The following is a 22181-nucleotide window of genomic DNA, read 5'->3' as shown; positions in this document are numbered from 1 at the left end:
ATGTCTGTTTCTGGACGGCAGTGCTTGTCAAAAAATAGATAAGAACCCAAAAACCTTGTGGGATGTGACAAGTGATCATCACCCAAGAAAAACTACAACATCTGTTTCGGTGTGTTTCCACATTGTCGTTGTCAACAGGTGCAGTGCCTACACGAGGCAATAGTTGTTGCGGTTTATTCTGGGTAGTTGCCGTCATCCATCCCGTCAACCTTTTCCTCAACTCATCCATTTAGCATCTCTGTCTGTGAACTCTTCTCTGGCTCACATGCTTGTTTCACAAGTTGGTGACGCGCTTCTGTCCAGAACAATGTGGTTTTCTTGTTTCTCCCCACTCTGTTCTGCAACTTCCCTTCCTTCTCCTTCTTCCCCTTCTTCCATAGTTTCTAGCTCCTGGGTGCAGTTGAGTGGACTGGCTTTAGAGGCCAGTGGGCTAGCACTGCTACCTGAGCCGACAGCAGACCTTTCCATGTGATTCTTCCCCTGGTGGCTTAAGCCCGTGAGCTGCCCTTCACCTTCTAAGCTCCTGGCTGCTGAGCCCTCACCTCCCCCCTGGGAGTTATTTGGACTGACAGATTGCTGGGCCAGAAACGGAGATTGCAGGATTGCCAGTGGGGACTTAGCTTCCTGGGTTACTGAGCTAGGAGAGGAAGAAAACCTGGGCAAGATGTCTTCGGAAAGTAGTTGAGCAAGCTTGGCTGAGCCAGTGGAGGCTGGGGTTGCTACAGGTGTCAGCACTGCCATAAGGACATCATCTTGGGATCCAATGAAGTCAACCTTGAGGGTTCTTGTCTTCTTAGGGCTACTATTATCTTGCAAGGAGCTGCAGATGCTGTCGTTGGTCTCCCCGAAGCTTTCCACTTTCTGTTGCATCAAATCCACATCTCCAGTCGCACTTCCTCTTGGACTGGACATAAACTCATACAAACCCTCTTTAATAATGGCCATTGGCTGGAGGCTGTCACTGCCCCTGTCCACCTCCATGGTGCTGATCTTACTTAGATCCAAGGGAGGGGGGATGCGCTGGTATCTAGCACCAGTTTCACCTCCTTCAACACTGGGGAGCAGAGAGCTTCTTTCACCTCTTTCCACTGCAAAATCATCATCCACATTGGAGAATTTCCTGGTAGTGCCGACTTCAGTTGAAGTTTGTTGTGCCTGAGTGGAAGTCAATGCTTTCATCTCCATCCGCTCCTCTAAATCTTTCTCCTGCTGCTCCTGGATGGAAGCTGTCTTATTGTAAGCATCTTCCAGCTGTTTTGCGTTGAGGTTTTGAGGGGTTGTTTTATTAGACAAAGGCTTGACTCGTTCAGGGGAGCCTAGCTGAGCAACTTCTAGGTAATGAGAATGCTGGGACTTGCTTGGGCTAGCCACTTCTGTATTGGAGTAGTGTTTGTGATAGCTCCAGCGGCTGGGTGACAGGTTATTGTCCACAGGACACTTACCGTCCTCTTTCTTTTCCACCAACACATCTGTAAGTTCCATACTGCGTGCAAATGCATCCTTTAGGTTAATGGAAATAATGCTTCCACTCCGTTTTGCTCTTTCAAGAGCTTCCCTCCTCTTGATGGCCTTCTCCTGCCTCTTCTGCTCCCGGTAGAATTCAGAGAAGTTGTTGACAATGATTGGGATGGGAAGGGCAATAACCAACACACCTGCTATGCAGCAGAGTCCTCCTACAATCTTGCCCAGCAGGGTTTGTGGGTAGATGTCTCCATAACCGACAGTGGTCATAGTAATGGTAGCCCACCAGAAGGAGGCAGGGATACTGGTAAATTTGGTTGCGTCCTCGTCCTTCTCAGCAAAGAACACCAAGCTAGAGAAGATCATAATGCCCATGGCTAAGAAGAGGATCAGTAAACCCAACTCGTTGTAGCTCCTTCGCAAAGTGAAGCCCAAAGACTGGAGTCCTGTTGAGTGCCTGGCCAGCTTCAGGATTCTCAGGATTCTCATAATTCGGAAGATCTGGACCACACGGCGCACATTCTGGAACTGCATCACATTCTTGTTCGACTCAGTTAGGCAGAGGGTCACATAGTAAGGCAGGATAGCCAGCAAATCAATGATGTTCAGTGGTGCTTTGATGAAATCCCACTTGTTGGGTGCTGAGAGCAGGCGCAGTATGTACTCCATGGTGAACCAGGCAATGCAGACAGCTTCCACATGGGCTAGGCTGGGGTTGTCATTGAACTGGCCAAATTCATCTACCACCTGGAGCTCCGGCAGGGTGTTTAGGGACAACGAGATGGTGGAAATGATGATGAACAGGATGGATATCATAGCCAAGACCTGCAAGACAAAGACAAGATTGTGGGTTACTCTATCATACAGTACATGTCTCTTTATCTGTACAAAGACAAATAAAACTATGCAGAGTATGTAATCAATAGACATATCTGTTTGCCAGCATGGCATGCAACAAGCTAGTTCTATGATTGTTTTTGGCTACCCTAATTGCATAACTCTATGGATGGCAATGCCGGACGATCTGTCCATGACTGCTTTGGATTGAAATATATCCACACCTGTTGAATGGTTTGTCATGTCCCCCAGAGGATAACTCCTAATGCCTTTTGGGATTCCGACTTTTCAATAGTTTTGGTTAAAAGGAAAATATCATCATTATTAAATGGTTTGCTGTCTAATCTTGTATAGATGTTCCTTTTCCCCACACCATGAAATTAAATTACTTTGGTGATCCCATATCTTTTCAACTTATTTTTCAACATATTGAAATATAAATCTCAATTTTCCCTACACTTTATTGACACTTTATGACAAAAATGCTCCAAAACTAATATAAAATCTGAGTGACACCTACATACACAACATACCCCAATCAGAGCCTCAAATCCACCAAAAATAAAGAGTCCTACAATGTGCCTCTTCTATTTTATCTTTATAATTAGGAGAACCAAAATGTGCAACTAGTATAATAAAAAATGATCTACAACAAATAGTTTAGACTTAGTCTTTCTAAAACCAGATGTAGGCTTTTACAAGGGTTTTATGAAATAGTTGGTTTGTAATAATTTGAAAAGGAAAACATTTCAGCCTTGTTGTATTACAGGTAAATGTAATTTACACATCAGTCGCTCACAGCATAAGTAGGGTTTGCTGAATTTAGTGCCCTGTCAATCTCAACGATACTAGCCTAATTGGAGAAGAGCAGGGGATGATTCACTGAAACAAAGCCTACAGTTTCAATGAGGAATAATGCACAAATGATAAAAAAAAGTGGCCTAAATCATCCCAAGCCAACATAAAACTTTGCCTGGCCAATTAAATAGAAAGCACTCCACTTTGGTGGAAAACCACCCACTCTAGCAACACTGCTAACAGCACTGCTAGCATAGCTCTAGTCTTTTTGTGAAACTTTTGCTACATTAGAGTGCAGTGCAAAGTATATATTTGTCTTATCTCCAGAGACTAATATATATTTGAACAATAACACAATGACAAACACCTTAAAAAATATACAATCCTTAGTTATTTACAATTATAAACATTTTCATTTCAACAACCTTTTTTTTTAATTCAAGTTCACAGGGGGCCTTAGTGCATGCTTTGGGATGTGGTTGTTTGAGTTTGTTACATCATAACTAAAACTCAAAGACAGTTATACAAGTGACCATCAAGTGCATCATATTAGCCATATACATTTTGAAGAAGATAGGGTTCCAATTTTTGTAGCGTTTTTTATTTACTGTCCTTTGTTTTAATTAATATGAGATGCTTCTCATGCCTGCTTTTGTGTCACACTGATCACCACAAGACAGTTTTTTAAGGATTGACATTACAAAGTCATGTACATAAATCAGACAAAATCCCTAGTAGCTGTAGATATGTAAAGCTCAATCAACAACATACAGAGGATTTAGCTCTAATTAGAGACCCAACAGTGTGGCAATTACGTTTGTCCTGAGGGTGGCACTACAGGAAAGGTCAGCAAAGGTCACTTTTCATCCAGTGCTCCTAAGATGATTTAGCTGTGAAAGCTGTGTCGTGTTAAGCATAGTGCCAGTCGCCTCCTAACCGTCTTCTACTATTGGCAACAGTCTAATGAAGAACACTTTGGCTGCAAACCTTACACTCCATTTGCAATATTCGCATTAAATCTATTTTCATGTGTTGAAGCTGTTCTTGCTCTACCACATGTTCTTAAGAGAAAGTGTTTAATGCAAAGTGCTTTATGAGAAATCAACAAAACAAACAAAGTCACAATTGGGGCCTTTTTGTCTCTTGTTATCTTAATCTGGATGCGTAAATTCTGTAAAGAACAGGGGGTGAATTCCCAAAGCAACCTAAATCGGGACAAACTCCTAAAAATAAGAGCTGTATCAGTCCTAGGTTTTTGCTCTTTGAGTAATTCACAAAAACTTCTAATCCTAAAAAAAGTTGGAACCAGTCCAGGGGACTCCCATATTTTGATGATGACCATTTGATAAGGCAATTAGACAGGAGATGACAGTCTGCACAACTCTGTGATAGTTAGACACAGGAAAAAAGGAGGTAATAGCACTGACAGAATTGATCAAACCAAATAATGCCCCTCTTTATTTGACAGATCATTAAGTGCACATTAATTAATCACCGACTGCAATTAATACATAAATACAGGTTTATATGACATGTAGGAGGACTCTTAGTGATGCATAATCCTTTGCGAATATGGCCCAGTTTTATAGTTATAGTAAGTACTCCTCAACCAGTGAAAATGGTCGTATAATGTTTCTGTGTCTCTAGCAGAGCTTTGTCAAGAAAGAAAATACCCCTGATGATGTCATGGTTATGGCATCAGGATTATTTCAACTTGGTCTTGGAGGCTACACATGTACAAGCCTTCTTAACAAACTGAAGGTGTGACGTTTGAAAGATGTCACCAGACTGCTACCAGGCAAGGAGGGTCTAATGGAAGTGTAGGACTCAGCATTTAGGGAATTTAATAAAATCTTGCTTTTTTGGCCTCTGTTGCATCATTTCTTTTTTTAATCCGTCTCTTGTGAGTCCCCTGAATTAATGAAAGAACAACACTAAATCCCTGGTATATCTCTTTAAAATACAATCTACCAATGGTGATCATTTTGAACGAGATTTTGTTGAACTATTGTTTTCTGTGAGGTCAGTATTCCCTTCTCTGTCTGTCTCTTGTCTGTCAACTGATGGAACAGCCTCTTTTCCTGATTGGTCCATTTCCCCCCCGCAATGCCCAAGAAAGACTTGGTCACCATGGGCCAGCAGTCACTCAAGCAGTAATATTTTACAACTTGCTGAGTACCATGAGAACAGAGGGAGTTTTCATACATATTTATAGCCGCTGATTGGTTGTCTTTCTTCGGGCGTGGTGGAATCTTGTAAATGCCATTTTGAGCTCTAAAAGGAGAACCATGACTTTTTTCACAGATTATCTGTCTCATGTACTTTTGTCAGGATATATTGTTTATTTGATCAAACATGACAAAAAGTTATTTGTATAAAAGTTACCAACTTTAATTTACGGGAGATTACTGAACCTTTGAGATAGTTTTTGGCCCCAGGTCCTATTTGTTCCTGATTTTGCTGATTTGAAGACCCAATAGTCCTACTCACAGGGTGGCTCACCTAGAAAATGGACTGGGGGGGCGGGGTCCTGTTTAAAAAAGCTAAACTTGAATGTCCTCACTGAGCAAGGTAGCTGAAGCATGTGCGTCTTCTCTCTACAGCCCTTGCTAGGACATTTCAGGATAATTGTAATAGGATTGTGTTGCTATCTATAGAACGGATAGAGAGAGGTTAGAAGTGTTTACTCATTCTTTCCTCCCCCAACAGGAAGAATCAAGCAATAGGTAGACATCCCCAAGAAAAGCTTTATACTAAAATAAAATAGCAAAAATAAATGTAAATGTAAAAAGAGAATGATAATGACTGACAGGAATCACTAAGATATGCTGGTTCTAAATAAAAAGAAACTGGGGCGCCTCCTGCTGAGTGTGTGCTGGTGAGTCATTATGAAAACCTGGTGAGTTGATTACAACTGAGAGTGATTGTATTAGAAATTTAAAGATGCACTCCATGATATGCTCAGAAAGTCAGTTTGAGTGCTTACAAATATAGTCTGATCTAGAGAAAACAAGTATAAGCAATAAAATGAGCTTCAACCTCAAATACAATTCCAGAGAAGATGATATGTTTGGAGGTATAAGACAACCACAAAGATGTAATAAGTACAGTCCTGTTGCATTGTGCTTTTCCGAAAACGTGGACATTTTCTTTTGTTTGACGTTTTTTCATACGGGCAGAGCAAGTGACGAGTGATGAATTCCACACAGCGTGAATGGGAGATGTAGTGGATTACTCAAACAAACACAGGACTTTCACCCAGGAGACCACTGGTTGTATCCTGTGTGAAACTAAAACTAAAGTTCCGTTGTAAAGTTCCGTTAATAAGCTACGTTGTTATGTTACGTTGTTACGTTCCGTTGTTACGTTCCGTTGTTACGTTCCGTCGTTACGTTACGCAACGTAGCGAATTATTTCATCACAAACCATGATGTTTGTCAAACCAAATTACATTGTTTCTTCAATTGTGATACGAGGCTGATATGAAACATATTCATGAAATTAATTTGTTCTGAAACATCCACAGTCAACGTATCTATGTAGAGACTATTTATATCTGTTTGAGTCAACATTCACGTTTTCCATGCTGTGTATGCAACTGCATATGGCACCCTTATTGTACTTTGTACTGGCCGAGTTTAGAGTGGATAGAATAACTGCAATTTCAAGTCAGAACATATATATTATCATATCATACTATACCTCTAACAACAACAAACTTTGTCACAAAGTGAAATAATATGACATCACTGCTCTGTTATTTAGTGATGTCACTTTTAAGTTCATATCTCAGTACCTTGATTATTTATTGAACTTTTTATCCTGTCTTTAGATGATACATTGTAATAATTAATATGTTATAACATATCAATATGAAAGGAAATATTATAACATTTAAAATGGAATTTCAAATTTAATTAATTTGAAGAAATATATGCCCCTGATGTCCCCTCTCCCTTTGGCTTTCCCGCTACCATCATCCTCCACCTCCATATTAATTTCTTACTACACCTTTCTTTAACATTTCATTTTCATTCCGTGATCAATTTAATCTCAAGAGAGTTCTGTTATATTAAAAATGAAATCAAATGGGATCCAGAAGCAATTCCAGTATTAATAATTTAACAACGGAATAAGCTGAAATTGTGTATATTTTGGTTTTTCATATATTTATTTATTTACGTGTTTTACTGTTTTTTAATTTCCTTATATAACTTTGATTAATTAGAATACATTACAACCAGTACTTTGTTTCTTTAATAAATATGCCTTTGTTTAATTTAAAGATATTCGGCTAATGTGCCACTCAAACACTACAGGAGTAGTCAAGTTCTTTATGGATTGTGCACCATGTGGGACCAATGTGCAGGAAATGATCAGTGGACAAAAGGAAAACATTTATTAAGTTCACTAATCTTTATATCTTTTTATTCTGCTTTGACATCTGTCCCTAAGACTCAAGAGAGATTTCATGTGAAATCATGTGATAGAAGGATTGTCTCTGCCTTTTTCCGGATGATGGAGTGTCTGGCCTATCAGAGACATGTCAAAGGACACAGCGCATTACAGCATTACACAGTGTACAGTATTTCTGCTGCTTCATAATCCTCATTCACACTGCGTGACTTTGTCCTTTGTTTAAGATAACCCCCCCACACACACACACACACACTTTTTGGACAAAAATGCAACGCCAGCAAGAAAAAAGAAACAGACGGAAACAAAGTGAGAAACGAGAGAGAAGACAGATAGGAAGCCAAGGAGAGACAGGACAAACGGAAGTGGAGGGCAGGTGTATCAAAGTGTGTGTCCACCCTGCAGCGTCTTAATGGCTTAATGGCTGCCAAATGCTGCGACCTTGGCACCCACGGGGGCAGATTTAAAGCAGTACCAGGAACACACAAGCTGCTTTAGGAGCTGTGCAGCGCAGGAAGAATTAATGGAGGCTCCACATTTAAGATTCTACCGCTCAATAGCAATTGAGTTCGCATCACAGTGAGTCACCAACGAAGAAATGAACTCAACTCAGCGGAAAGGCACTAAGGTGTCGTAAAACAGTTCTTCAAATAGAGATAATAGCTAAGGAAAGTCAATGCTAATGGAGCTGTATCCCTTCCACTCACTGCTTCAAAATTTACTGTGGACGTCTTTGATGACCCTGTGACCTCTCTATATATGCAAGGTTCCCAGATGATGAATCCTGAGGATTTTCTGAACTAAAGAAAACCATCAGGTTTATATCATTTTTTCCCAAGGACCAGGAAGTACCGGGACTCAAAATGCAGTCTTTTATGTTTATGCCCAGATATCATATATTTACCTTTGCTAATTGCAAAAAAAGTTATAGTCTTCCTAACATATCTATCCATCTCTATCATAGCCGTGATTGTCCAAGGTCACAGCGTATTAAAAATGGAAATATTGGTTAATCGTCCTGGGAGCATGACTGTGCTCAGTAGAGGTCAACAAGGGGACAATGAATATCAACTGTGAGATGTTGACACACAGTTTTACCTCTGAACCATAGACTGCTTTGAATCAAAGAAGACGGGTAGGGGGGGTCGAGAGAAGGAGAGAGAAGATCAAGGAAGAGGCGAAATCAGAGAAATTGACAAGGAGAGAAAACACAAGATGGGATGAAAGTGTGTATGAAGTGAGTGACTGGGCAGAGAAACACAAGTCCTGATCAATACGTGGAGATATTTCTGGAACAACAGGGACAGGAACTGTTGGACTGCGGCTGTTTCTGCAAAACAGTTCATCTATACAGCGACTGCTTTCACCAATTATTTTCTCAGAATTCTGTGAAAAGTCTTCATGGAAATAAAATACTGCTCTTTTTTTCTGAACTAACAGAACTCGAAATCCGAAGAGCTCGATTTCTTGACAGCTTGATATCATGGACATAAACATGTCCCGCGTGTTTTATTTTGGTTTGGGTTTGAGACATTGGGAGATACTGTAAGTAATGTCTTAAAGTAATATAGATGGTATTGTTATCAGTTCATCGATTTTTCACAGGCACCTCAGGACTTTACAGTTGTTCAGACTTAAAGCCGCGTCTGACCTGCTGGACATTGGAGTGTTTCTCCAGGATCAGCTGAACCGATATGGCACACTTCCTCATGACAAACATGATCCGCCTGAAATGCATTCAGGCCACCTACGTTGTGACTCATGAGACAGTCAATTGAGTCTCAGTTGCACTGACGTCATTCAGTGGTGGATTAAACTAAACAGTCAGGACATGTTTGCTTCCGTTTAATCAAGCTCTCAAGTAAATCACAGTGTCTTGCCGGACTTTGTGGTATTTCGTGATTTAAAAAAAAAAACAGAGCAGAGTTTTTTCGCATGAAACTTTTCTCAAAATTTGAAGATAATATTATTAATTCAGAAAAAACAGGTCAAATATCATTTTTTTTCTCAAATGAAACCATTTCGCTTCCGAAGGTGAACAAACATATATTAACATTTTGAAAATGTTACCAGAAAATGACAAAAGAGTGGGACATGTCTGTTTTAATACCCTCTGTGGGTACATGTCCTTAAATACATTATTTTCAGATAACCTCTCAGCTGATCTCTGTGGTGACTTGTCTTCAAACCCAGGAAGTAAATTATGGACAGGAAATGTGGGTTTATTGCTACGGAGAGAAATGGAGACTTTTGGAAAATGTTGAGACCAGAGTTGTTGTTGAAGAAGACTAATTCTGTGTAGCATTAGGATGTGATTGCTGCCATGGTATTCAGTCTTAGACAGAGACAGAGCAGAATAAAGACAGAATTATAGTAATTACTCCAAAGAGAAGCTTCTGGCTGGTCCATGTGACACACTTGGCTGTAATTAGCCATAAATGGTATGTTATTAGCCACCCAGGCAGGGTGAGCACTGCCACCACACCACACAATGGAACCTGCTCCACTGTGGTTCTGTTGGTTAAAGGTCTTTAAATTATTATTTGTTTGTGCGTCACAGAGATAGTTTTCGTGATCGCTTTGATTCCAAAGACAAATCAAACATTTTCCACAGAGCAGAAATCAATATGTTTTACTTTGACAAAAATATATGTTGACAAGAAATGCTTTAAAACAATCCTCAAAAAACATATTATTATGTTAGTGAAATTAACAAAAACTAATTATTACAATATTATAGGCATATTTTTCAACTATAATAGAAAGGTGAAAAAAATGGAGTTCACTGGTCTAAAATAAAGCCATGGACACATTTAAATGCTGCACAAATACAGTGGTGTATTTTAAACCAAACTGAAATATAAATGTTGGCTGTTAATGAGTCACACAATGAACAGTAGGAAACACTTAAAGAGACAGATCAGATGCTTTGAAGTGTGGTTGTATGAGGTACTTCTACATAGTCAGAATATTACAGCAGTAGTACCAGCACAGGAGCAAATCAGTGTACTGCTGTGGGCGTGTTTTAGACACCTAAAAATAATTTATATCAGTTTAATGCATACTATTTCTGAAAAATGTTCACCTCTTGACCTTGCCATCCTCCTGATGGGGAACTAAAGCCATTATCTATGCTCTCTTTAATGCAACAAGACTCTATTGACAAAAACAGTAATTTAATCTCTCAGTACATAGGAGTTGCTGGTCTACTGCTGCCTGGTTAATTTGTTTGTGTTATTGTGTGATTTTGGTGTTTTAATTGCTAAATTTGGATTATATAACAATAACACAAACAAACAGATGGAATTAGGCAGCGGTACACAAGCAACTACCTTGTTCTGAGAGGTGAAATTACTATTTTTGTCAAAGGAATTTGTGGCTTTGAAGAGAGCATAGATAACAGCTTCAGTTCCAAGTCAGAAAAAATAGTATACACTTAAACTGATTTAGATTTTTTTAGCTACCAGAAAGATCTGTCTGAAGGTAAACCGGTCCAAATACCCTTAATATAACGCACACTTAAACTGATATTGATTATTTTATAGCAGAACGTTTCTTTGCTCCTGTGCTGGTACTACTTTCTGTAGTAATACACTGACAATAGAGAAGTACCTCTTACAACCACACTTCAAAACACCCGAACTGTCCCTTAAAAAAAAAGGTTGCTTTGGTAGAGAAATGTGATTGAAATCAGGAGCTGAACCTGATGTGGCTTCTGGCTATTACAGCTGTTGTTTCTGTTCATTTCCATGGTGACTGCAACTTTTATTCACACCTCATCAAAAAAGTCACAAGGCATAATATTCGGAAAGCGGCGGCGCCTGTGGTGTGATGAAGTTGATGTGGTTCCTTGACAAAGGATGGGTTTTTTTTCTCCCCATATAGTCATGACTTCATAATTTCAAACTTTTTATTTCTGGTAAATTTAGTACCTGCTCTAGTCTGTTACAGGCCTTTGTCGTGGCTCAAAAACTGACATCAATAGAAAAATGTTGTCTCGTTTTGACAAAAGGTCAGTTAGAAGGAACATGTAGATAGCAGGAAGTAATAATAATAATAATAATAATAATAATCAATCCTTTATTAGTCCCACAATGGGGAAATTATTTCTCTGCATTTAACCCATCCCGGAGGAGCAGTGGGCTGCAATGAAGCGCCCGGGGAGCAACTTGGGGTTAGGTGTCTCGCTCAAGGACACCTCGGCATGTTGCCGGTAGAGGGGTTTGAACCACCAACCTTGTGGTTACGGGACAAGCGCTCTACCTCATGTGCCACAGTACTCTCCTCCAAATAAAAACAAACAAACATACTTTGATCCATTATTATGCCTTTGCACGGTCGCCCAGTATTGGTTGGACATTAATCAGCTGCAGGAAATATCACTGATGTCTATCCGCGGCTGTGGCGTAGTGGAGAGCAAGGTAGTTCTCCATTCAGAGGATCGGTGGTTCGATACCCGGCTTCGGCAGTCGATGTGTCCTTGGGTAAGACACTTAACCCCAAGTTGCTCCCGAAGGCTCGCCATCGGTGTGGACTGGATGATGAATGTTAGTTAGAGTCTGATGGTGGCACCTTGATGGTAGCCTGTCATCAGTGTGTGAATGGGTGAATGATATGTAATATACTACTGATTGTAAGTCGCTTTGGATAAAAGCGTCTGCTAAATGACTGTAATGTAATGTAATGTAAAATGTATCCGGTACTGAAGACGAATAAAGTGAACAAAGACAGGACAGCCCGGCAGCTTGTTAGCTGTGGTACACTCATACCCACAGAGCAGTCTGACATGGAGACATTTGCCAACAAAAGATTTACAGTCAACAGGATGAACTCTACTGTATACGGCAAACCACTTTGGATCAGCCTCTCTCCTGCTGGAGTGATACATCATTCTCATTTAAATGAAAGCATTCGATATTGGGAAGCCACAGTACATTAGTGCATAAACATCACTGTACTGCGGCACAGGGCCAAGAGACTAAAGACCTCTGAGTAGCTACTTGCTGCTGAAAACATGCTTCCTACTAAATGCTGAAGGAGACACTTTACACACACAAGCAATGACTCATTGTTGACTTTTACGATGTCCTGAATTTCACTCAGGATTTCACAATGAATTTTAAACTTTAAAGTGTTGAAATGATTGTTGATTAGTAAATTAACAAAGAGAGAGAGAGAGAGCTCAATTCCAACTTTGACTACTAACATGTGTCTGTGAGGGTTCTTTTTCTTTCACTCCACAGCTTGTCGTCGACCATAAAGCAGAGTATGCTTTAGGGCGGGACTATTGTGATTGACAGGTCGCTACCACAGCGTTGTCAGGTCTGGGAGTTGTCAGTGTTTTCTTTAGACCTTTCACAGTGTGTTTTCAGTACATGAAAGTTAATTGTAACCTTTGGGGTTGCTTTTAAATGTCTTAACTCCACTCTCTTGTGTCACTGCTGGTTGCAAAAAGACAAGATGGCAACGGGCCAAAATGCCAACCTCGCGGCTTCAAAACCACAGTCCACAAACCAATGAGAGACGTCAACTTTACTATGTCCACAGCTTATTCAAAGTCTATGCAAAGAACACATTTTCTTTCAGTGGCCTTTCTAAAATGAGCAGTGTGTGTGTGTGTGTGTGGGGGGGGCACTTTAATCTGATGCCAGATTTACTGCCTCATCTCATCGCAGCATCCTCACAGTTTAATAGGGCAAGTAAGTCAGACAGTCACACTAATCCCCTAATTTAACTACATTACATAAACTGCTTATGGCAGATGAAAATGTAAGAAAATGCTCGGGTAATAATCACCTATTGTGCACACAAAAATACTGGCAAAAAATAATAGTATGAAGTCAAAGGTGAGGCAGGAAGTGGCCCTTTGAAATCTAATGGATGTTTTTAACAGATTCTCTGTTCTCCGTAATAACTGTTATATTCACATTAATTTGAACATACACATAAGTGGTTTGGGTGAATATTGTTCTACTTGTTCACTTCCTCACTCTGGCTTACTGATGGACTATGTTGTAAAGCTGTTTTTAGTAGAGTCACTTTTTCCCAGTCTTCAGTAATAAAGCTTGTGGGTATCATAATCTTGAGAAACCAAGGCCGAAACTATAAAATTAAGGCAGGTTGTTTTCAAAAAAGATTTTGAAAAGTATTCGAAAAAAAAAAAAAGAAATCTTCATTGAAAAACGGATTTTGAAAGTGCTGGCAAGCCTCTGACAAAGTTAAACGTTTAGAATATGTGACTGTGCTGGTCGTTGCAAACTGGGATCAGAATGTAGAATACACAATATTGTACTTCAAATACATGTATTACATTTAAAGACAGTATAAAAATGTGTTGCAGTTAAAAGTCTCTAGGTATGCTGAAGGTGTGTTAAGTGTTTGACATTACAATGAGACACATAAACACTCTATACACACCTGTAAGCGATCTCACAAGTGCAGCCACACAAAATGGTGAGCCAGGAAGTTTTCTCCACCTCTCATTTATTTTCCATGGGGAATGTTGAATGGTTCATGATTAGACGGATAGGCAGGCTTTGTCAATGCGTTTGAACCAGTGAATGGTGACCCTGGAATTACAACTTTCAGGTCCGTCACGTGATGCAATTGAGCCCAAAAAGACTTTTCCCAAATTTACCTCGGGAAAGGAGGTCTGTAAGTCAGTGGATAATCTTTCATTTTAGGTCAAATTCAACTTAAATAGCCCTTATTTAAATCATTAGGTCCTAAAAGTTGTAAAATGCACTTGTAGTCGAATCCAGACCTATTTTGGTGCTGGCCTTCATGTGAGGCGGGGTTAAAAGAATGCTCGTGGGCTTGCTCTAGGGCCCCATAATGCGGATGATCTCTGCAAAAGTACTTTTGTTGCCGAAAACCTAACCACCTACTTTTGTTGCAAAGTAAATCTAAAATCGGCCAACCTCCAAAACTGACATGAGAGGGAAACCTAGAGCGTCATAGTTTGAAGTTTAGTGACCCGATACCTTATTTTATAGGTCGGTTATTTGACTAATTGGGATTATAAATGGGTTGCATCATATAAATAAATAAATGGAAAGAAGCATAAAACTGGATGGACAAGATCATACAGTACCAGTCAAAAGTTTGGACACACCTTCTCATTCAACTACTTTGAAGAATCTAAAATATAAAACATATTCTGGTTTGTTGAGCATTTGTTTGTTTACCACATAATTCCATATGTGTTCCTTCATAGTTTGGATGTCTTTATTATTAATCTACAATGTAGAAAAAAATAAAAATAAAAATAAAGAAAAACCATTGAATGATAAGGTGTGTCCAAACTTTTGACTGGTACTGTATACAATATTATACAATATTATACAATATTATTCCCCCACAGTTTATGTCTCTGATTTGGATAGTTCCACCATTCATTAACGATGAAACACCTTTGTTAGTTAAATTGAATCAAGATCATTAAACTAGTGGTAAACTTGGGCCCAGCCAGAAATCTCAGACTAGGCTCCTTAGCCCCTCCCTCCTTTACTCCCTCTTATTATCCGCAGTGGATTTCCAGTCCCTAACACCTCCTGCAGCTTCCTCGTCCCTCCCACCCCCACCCCCAAGCTTAACCCCACCCAACTCCCCCATCATAAGACCCATTCCCCACTAACATGCACCACCGTTCTCATATACACACCATTAGGCCCAGTAACCCATCTTGTTTGTATGTTTTATTCCCTCAAATACCGTCAAGTTGAACTTCTTTATTCGGTCTTTCTTTTCTCTTTTCGTTCGGTGTCATTATGGCTGATTATTTTGTGACTCTTATGTCTTTCAACACCATGTTTTGTATTGTCTTCCAACTTTATTGTAACAGTCTTCTTGCACAATGCATTTAAATTAGAGTCAATAAATGAATAGGTTAAACTAGTTGTAGACTAAGTGACTAAAAATTGAAAACTTTTTTCAGCCTTATTCCAAAATAGTTTTTTTATCTTTGGTGGATTTATTTAACGGTTATACCAGAGAACAGTGGAATCTGATTGGCTGGAGAGGGATCGGATAACTTGCCAGCTCATACTTATATGGCATTCTCATCAGTATTCAAAATGAATCCGTAAACAGTATAAATAATAATAAGGGTCTCAAGTTTAGCCCACATGGATGTCATTTTTTAGGACTGCCAAATTTAATAACCTTGTTTACTTCATTTTTTGGTAAATTTCTGCAGGTCAGGCAATGGACAGGACAGACTATCCGTCCAACCTGCCAACACTTAGTCTATTTGTAGCAGCAGCAGTCCTGGTAAAAGCCCCAAAGGAGATTAAGCCATTCTCCTAAGTCATACTGTGTGGGTGTATGTTCTTGTATTTGCTACTTAGTGAGGACCGATCCATTTTTTTTAGCCAACGAAGTGAGGACATTTTGGAAAGTGAGGACATTTTGGCCAGTCTTTTTCAAAGGTGTGTTTGACTTGGTCATACATTTCAGTGTAGAATTAGGTTTAGGTAAGGGATGGCATTTAGTTGTGGTTATGTTTAGTGTGAGGGGGTAGGGAATGCTTTATGTCGATGCGGGTCCTCACAAAAGACAGAAGTACAGGGATGTGTGTGTGTGTGTGTGTGTATCAACTATTAACAGGTGACCGTGAATGCAGACACGCTGCCATAACTCACTGCTGGTTCCATCCAAACCTCACTCAGAGTTTGAATTTAATATTATGATGTTATAGTCTATAATATAGCTTTGACCAGTTGTGACATTACTAACATGTCCAGCCAAAAGCATTAAGTATGTTTGAACCTGAAGTTAAAACAATCCTGTTTGTGTACGTGAGCCTCAACACAAAAGATATTGCAAAGAGAACATGTCAAAAAAAAAGAAAGAATCAGAGCCAAAAATAAGAAGATTACAGGGATTATGTAAAGTGTACGGAAATAATCTCTATTATTGGAACCTTTAATACTCATATTATCCAATAAAACGCAAAACTATCATGGGTAGTTGTCCATCTGGACCCTGCTGTGTGTGTGTGTGTGTGTGTGTGTGTGTGTGTGTGTGTGTGTGTGTGGGTGCATGTGCGTGTGTGTGTGTGTGCGTGTGGATGGCTGCCCCATGTTTTCCAAATGGCCAGGTAATGCTCCTGTTCTAATCGGCCGTAGCACTGAGCTGTCCATGTCACCAAGAAGAGGTGCTCCTATTGGTCGGGAGCTGAGCTGTGTCACTGGTTGGTGTCAGTACAGAGTGGCCTAAGCAGCTTCCCTCCTGCTGACACCACGGTTCCGATGCAGTCACATGGCCCTCTGAAGGCCAGCGCCGCTGTATTTATAGAGTGATGAACTACCTGTTAACTCACATTATCAACGTCACAGATATTTGGTGCTACTGTTGGCCATAATGTCAGATACTGTGGTTTTTATATGAATCACAAAACATCAAACTATGGGAGCTGTCTCTGGTAATATAATTTAACTATCAACTATTTCATTTTAGTTTAGAAGATCCAAGACACTTTATTGACATTGTAGGCATAAAACGACATTTGGTTTGTTAACTTCCACTGTAGTAAATGTCTAAAAAAACGCCACCGCAGCCTCCGTGCAACATTTCAGTATCATTGATTAAACTAGAACCTAATGTTCATGTTTATTAAATTGGGGATCTGTTTCCCGGCAAAGTCCTTGTCCCTCAAACAGCAGACCTTTTCCGTCAAATGTAACCGTATAAGCATCTGCTATAAATGGTGAATTCCTTCTTCTCTGACTGAAATGACCTAAATGTAGCCACAAAGGTACCTTGCCTGTAAGCTCTCAGCTGTGTCGCACCGATATCAAAATTCCATATTTGGTTTGCTTGTTGTTGATCTCGCAATTAAATCCCAGATCTAATGAAGACCAGTTATAAATGTTGGATATGCCCGTTTCTGAATACAACGGATAAATTGAATGTGGATGGTTTTTTTTTGTGCATTGGTCAGAGCAAGTAGCGTAGTGTATGGAGCTTGCGTTATTGAAAGTGCCACTGTTCGTGTCCCCTGTGAAATTAAAGCAAACGCTGACTTTATACTTGTTATGTAATGTTATATTGTTAATTGAGTTAAGGTTGTTACTTGATGTTGTTACGGTATTATTTGAACACAAACCATGATGTTTGTTCTAAACTTAACCAAGTAGTTTTGTTGCCTTAACCTAACCAATCGTTTCACAATGCTAACTGAGAGGTATTGTGCGTTTCAAGCATGATGTGAGGCTGATTTGAAACGTATCCCGTTGTTTGCAGAAACGTACAATACCAGCTTTTTTTTTTTCTTCTGGCGGCTGCGTTAGATAATCAGGTTCTGTGTGGATCTAGCTGATTAAACCCAGAGCTCTGAGCGGTCCCCCCTTGTGCTGCTGACGGTGCAGTTGGCCTGGACTGCTCTCACGTCAGTCAGCTGGAAACAGGGACTCAATTACAGTAACAATACCCCCCCCTCCCCGCTCACTTTTGCGTATGTGTCCCTTTGCTCCAGTTAATTTACGCTGCCTAACAGTTTTTTGATCACATGAGGTTTTTCTATCCCACTCACTAAACATAACAAAAGAAACAAAGTCCTTATCACATTCAGAGAAACATCTACTGCACAGAACTCCTCATGCTATCGTTTCACACTATGGACGTTATCTTCAACAATCTTCCAATAGGACTGGGATTCCCCGAGACACTGGGTTAATTAATTACCTTACTACTATATCTCCTTTCCTTTCCTTTCCTTTCCTTTCCCCGTCTCTCCTCTCCTTCTCTTGTCTTCTCTCCTCGCATTTCCTTTCCTTCTCTTATCTCCTCTCCTCACCCATAACCTCTTTCTTTTGTCTCCTCTCCTTTGCTCTCCTTCTCTTGTCTCATCTCCTCTCCCCTAGCCTCTTTATTTGTTCCCTGTTTGTCTCCACTGCTCTCCCTAAGCGCTTTCTTTTCTCTCCTCTCTTCTTTCTCTGCTTGTCTCCTCTCCTCTCCTTCTTTTGTCTCCTTTCCTCATCTTTCCCTGTTTGTCTCCTCTCTTCTCCTCAAACTGGAAAATACAAATGCATTCCAACAAACACCATAACATGTATTGTATTCCCTGTAATGATAAAGATTCACCATGAGCAGTGTATTAAAATTATTACAAATGTCCACCACTGTCCCATAATTAGGACTGGACTAATGCTCTGCTTGGATTGTGTTTTTAGAATCAGTCTATTTGCGGTCGGTCTGCTCTGCTGCAGACAATAAAACCAGCACATTTTTTCCCTCTAAGCTTGCAGTGTGTACTACCACACAAAGCTTAGAGGAAGAAATCATTTGACAATGTGCAGCTTGTTGTACACAAACACACACAAGATCAACTCATGTATAAAGTAAACATATTACATATTACTTTTCATCAGATACAAAAACTATTGGACCACGTGGACTCCAAACCTGAGCCTTTAAGGCTTTAAACAATCCCAAAATACGGACCAAAAACTAGACTAAATAGATGTTGCAGAAAATCATTAATTTGTATTTTACAAAAACACACTGTGCCTTCTTCTCTGCAGGAGTTGATATGGAATTTGGGATTATGAAGAAGCATACACACCCACAGTACGTCCAGAAACATAGTTAAACCGGCATTTCATAATGCCTAATGTGTGAGTGGGAACCTTTTCACCGTCCATCAAACTATTCAGTTTCAATATAAGGTACATTTTTATCTCATTAAATACTTGAACTGTTTACCATTCATGCCAACTATGGTAATTGTAATGCATGATCCTTGAAAAAAAGGTTGATACTTGACCTTATAACTCATCATAAAATGCTTTTTAAGGTTTTATGATTAAGGCTGTGAATTGGCAAGAATCTGGCGATAGGATGTTTATCATGATACAGGTGTTACCATTCAATGTACTGAGATATTGTGACACTTAAAGCAAGGCGATATGTTGTGATTCCTTCAATCTAATTTTAGAAAAACTGTCACTGTTTAAACACTGCAATGTGCATGTCATCTGAGTAAAAGTTTACTTTTTTAATTAAATCAGATTTGCATTCAAACATCCAACATCACAGCACTACTCTGAGAGGGAGCATATCTTTGCAAATTAAATAAAGTTCGTAAAGTTTGTCTTAGGCATGTAAACTTTTAATTAAAACTGATACTGTGTCACAAAACATAATATCGCACTAATAAATAGCTATGAATAGTGTTACAAATATTATGAGTATTTCTGAATGCTTACTATGTGTGTGTAGCCATGAGCCCTAGAATGCCTGTAGATCCGGCTCTGGTTCTGTGGATAGTCCAGAGTAACAGGGACGCTCTGCTGTACATGTAGCATTTCATTTTGTGAGTCCAACCAGCTAAACTCCAATCATCTCCACTCAATTGAGTTGGAGGCAGAAATCTCATACCATGGACAAATAAAACCCAAACTATCTGCATTAAATGCAGCTCGAAGAAAGTGAAAAAAAAAGTTACATTGACCCTTGGACCACTGTACAGTCTGTTACAGTGCTAAGAAGCCAGAACACAGGATAATAACGCAACACTAATCCTCCCTCCTCCCTCCTCCTCCTCCTCCTCCTCCTCCTCCTCCTCCTCGGTGTCTCTGTACTTTGCAGGTGAAGGAGGATTATGGTTCATCATGGCTCCCTAATGGCCTCTGATGCCTCTACTTGGATCTGCATGAGGCTGCTAATCACAGAGGCAGGAGGAAACAGACCTGAACAGGCGTCTCAGTCTTTGATACTGCTTATAAGAAATGGACGTAGTCACCATGACGTCACAAATCGGTTTGTAGACCACGGTTTTGAAGCCTTGAGTTTGGCAAACTAATTTTTTTAACCGGAAGTGACGTGAGCGGGTGGAGCTAAGCACAACAGCATTCTGAATGATTTTTTCTAAATGTTTCAGTTAACTTTCCTGAAGTGAAAAACACACTGTGAAAGGGTCAAAGTTCTAGGTTAAAAACACTGACAACTCCCAGACCGGCCAATGCCATGTTATTCACCTGTCAAACCCAAGGTAGCCCCACCCTGCCATCAAAATAAAGGGAAACAAATACTTTAAAAAGCTTCAAAAACATCAACACGGATCCTAGATTCCCAATAGTATCTTCTCATTAGACCCTACCTGTCTGCTAAATACCAGGCCGCAACCTCCGGTTCTGCCGAGTGGAGCCGATGCGGAGCTATCTTAAACCTGCATTCTCTCTACTGTCCATCAGGGGGCGACTCCTCTGGTTGAATAGAAGTCTATGAGAAAATGACTCTACTTCTCTCTTGATTTATTCCCTCAGTAAACATTGTAAACATGAGTTTATGGTCTCAATCTGTAGTTTCAAGTCTTCTTCAATACAGCATGATGTTCATGGTAAATACCTACATATTTCAACCTCATATTCTGGAGTGTAAATTCCCTTAAGCTGCATTGTTATAGTGTGTGTGTGTGTGTGTGTGTGTGTGTGTGTGTGTGTGTGTGTGTGTGTGTGTGTGTGTGTGTGTGTGTGTGTGTGTCAGTTCAGCTGTCGTTACCTTGGCGGCCACAGATGAGCCGGGTTTCTCCAGCAGGTCCCAGAGCTTCTGCCTCTTGTCGGGACAGCAGCCGTGCTCCTCCTCCTCCCCGTCCTTCTCCCTCAGCGTCTCCGCCTCCCTCCTCAGCTCCTCGTTCATCTGCTCCTTCTTCTGGTGGTACCTCGCCTGGCAGCAGGACTCCAGGTAGATCTCGTCGATCCCCCAGTAGTCCAGCTCCTGGCCGAATGACAGGGCGCACATCTCCTCCATCATGTGCAGCTTCCCCGTTCTGTAGAAGTTGAGGATGGAGGAGAAGGCCACCGGGTGCCGGTCGAAGAAGTACTCGTTCTCGGCCAGGCTGTAGTCGTCGCAGATCTCCAGCAGTGACTCATGGGTGTTGCAGTCCCTAAGCCGTCCCAGGCGGGTCCTGGGCAGCCGGTCCAGTGTCCTCCACAGGACCTCGTGCGTGAGTCCCCCAACATTGAGCCTGACCCGCCGGGAGCGGGCCTTGATTCGGATGATGTCGATCGGCTCGGGGGGCAGCACGGGAGCCCCGGAGTTGACTTTGGGTGCGCTGAAGTTCCCTCTGTCTGTCATGTTTGCTCTGCCGTGGGAGTGGGCTACCTCAAAGAAGGTTGTGGTGGTGTGTGTGTGTATGAGTGTGTGTGTGTGTGTGAGTGTGAGTGTCTGGAGCTTGCGTGGCTCTATGGGATGATGACGGCGGTGGTCGGTTCGGGGGAATGTTGCCCACCAAGTGTAGCTGGCTGGTGTTTAGACCGCTAGACTCCTGGTTGGATCCATAGCTGAAAAAAACAAGGCATCACAAGTCAGAGGTCGTTCCTCCACAGCGATCACAGGATCTGCAACTGTACCAAACATGTTTGAAGGTAATGACTTATACCATCGCAGTAAAAAGAAAAGTGGCTGGATTACATTGGGGTCCCTGAGGAACAAGTTTCTTTTCTTTCTTTCTTTCTTTCTTTCTAAATCTCCTTTTGCATTCATATTGACGAAAGCATCTTACATTTTTATTTTTAAGGGCATATCTTGGTTCTATGTCTTGCTCAAGGACACTTCAACATGAGAAGCTAGGGGTCATACCACCAACCCTACAATAAATGATCAACAATCTTTCTGTCCAATGCAAAGTGCTGGTATACATCTTCTATATGAGGAATATGCATCAT

At 40.6% G+C, this 22181-nt stretch overlaps 1 protein-coding gene across 1 annotated transcript; it reads right to left on the bottom strand.

Annotated features, from left to right (window-relative positions):
* Positions 1-261: 261 nt before the first annotated feature.
* On the bottom strand, positions 262-21591 carry LOC129095004 (potassium voltage-gated channel subfamily B member 2-like). Its single transcript, XM_054603342.1, has 2 exons — positions 21016-21591; positions 262-2286 (listed from the first exon to the last, which is right to left on the bottom strand). The coding sequence occupies exons 1-2, from the start codon at positions 21589-21591 to the stop codon at positions 262-264; spliced, it is 2601 nt and encodes an 866-aa protein (XP_054459317.1).
* Positions 21592-22181: the final 590 nt, after the last annotated feature.

Source organism: Anoplopoma fimbria, chromosome 8, assembly GCF_027596085.1.
Source record: "Anoplopoma fimbria isolate UVic2021 breed Golden Eagle Sablefish chromosome 8, Afim_UVic_2022, whole genome shotgun sequence".
NCBI classification, from domain to species: domain Eukaryota; kingdom Metazoa; phylum Chordata; class Actinopteri; order Perciformes; family Anoplopomatidae; genus Anoplopoma; species Anoplopoma fimbria.
The sequence above is the reverse complement of the archived record's forward strand: the minus strand, read 5'-3'. Positions and strand labels throughout refer to the sequence as shown.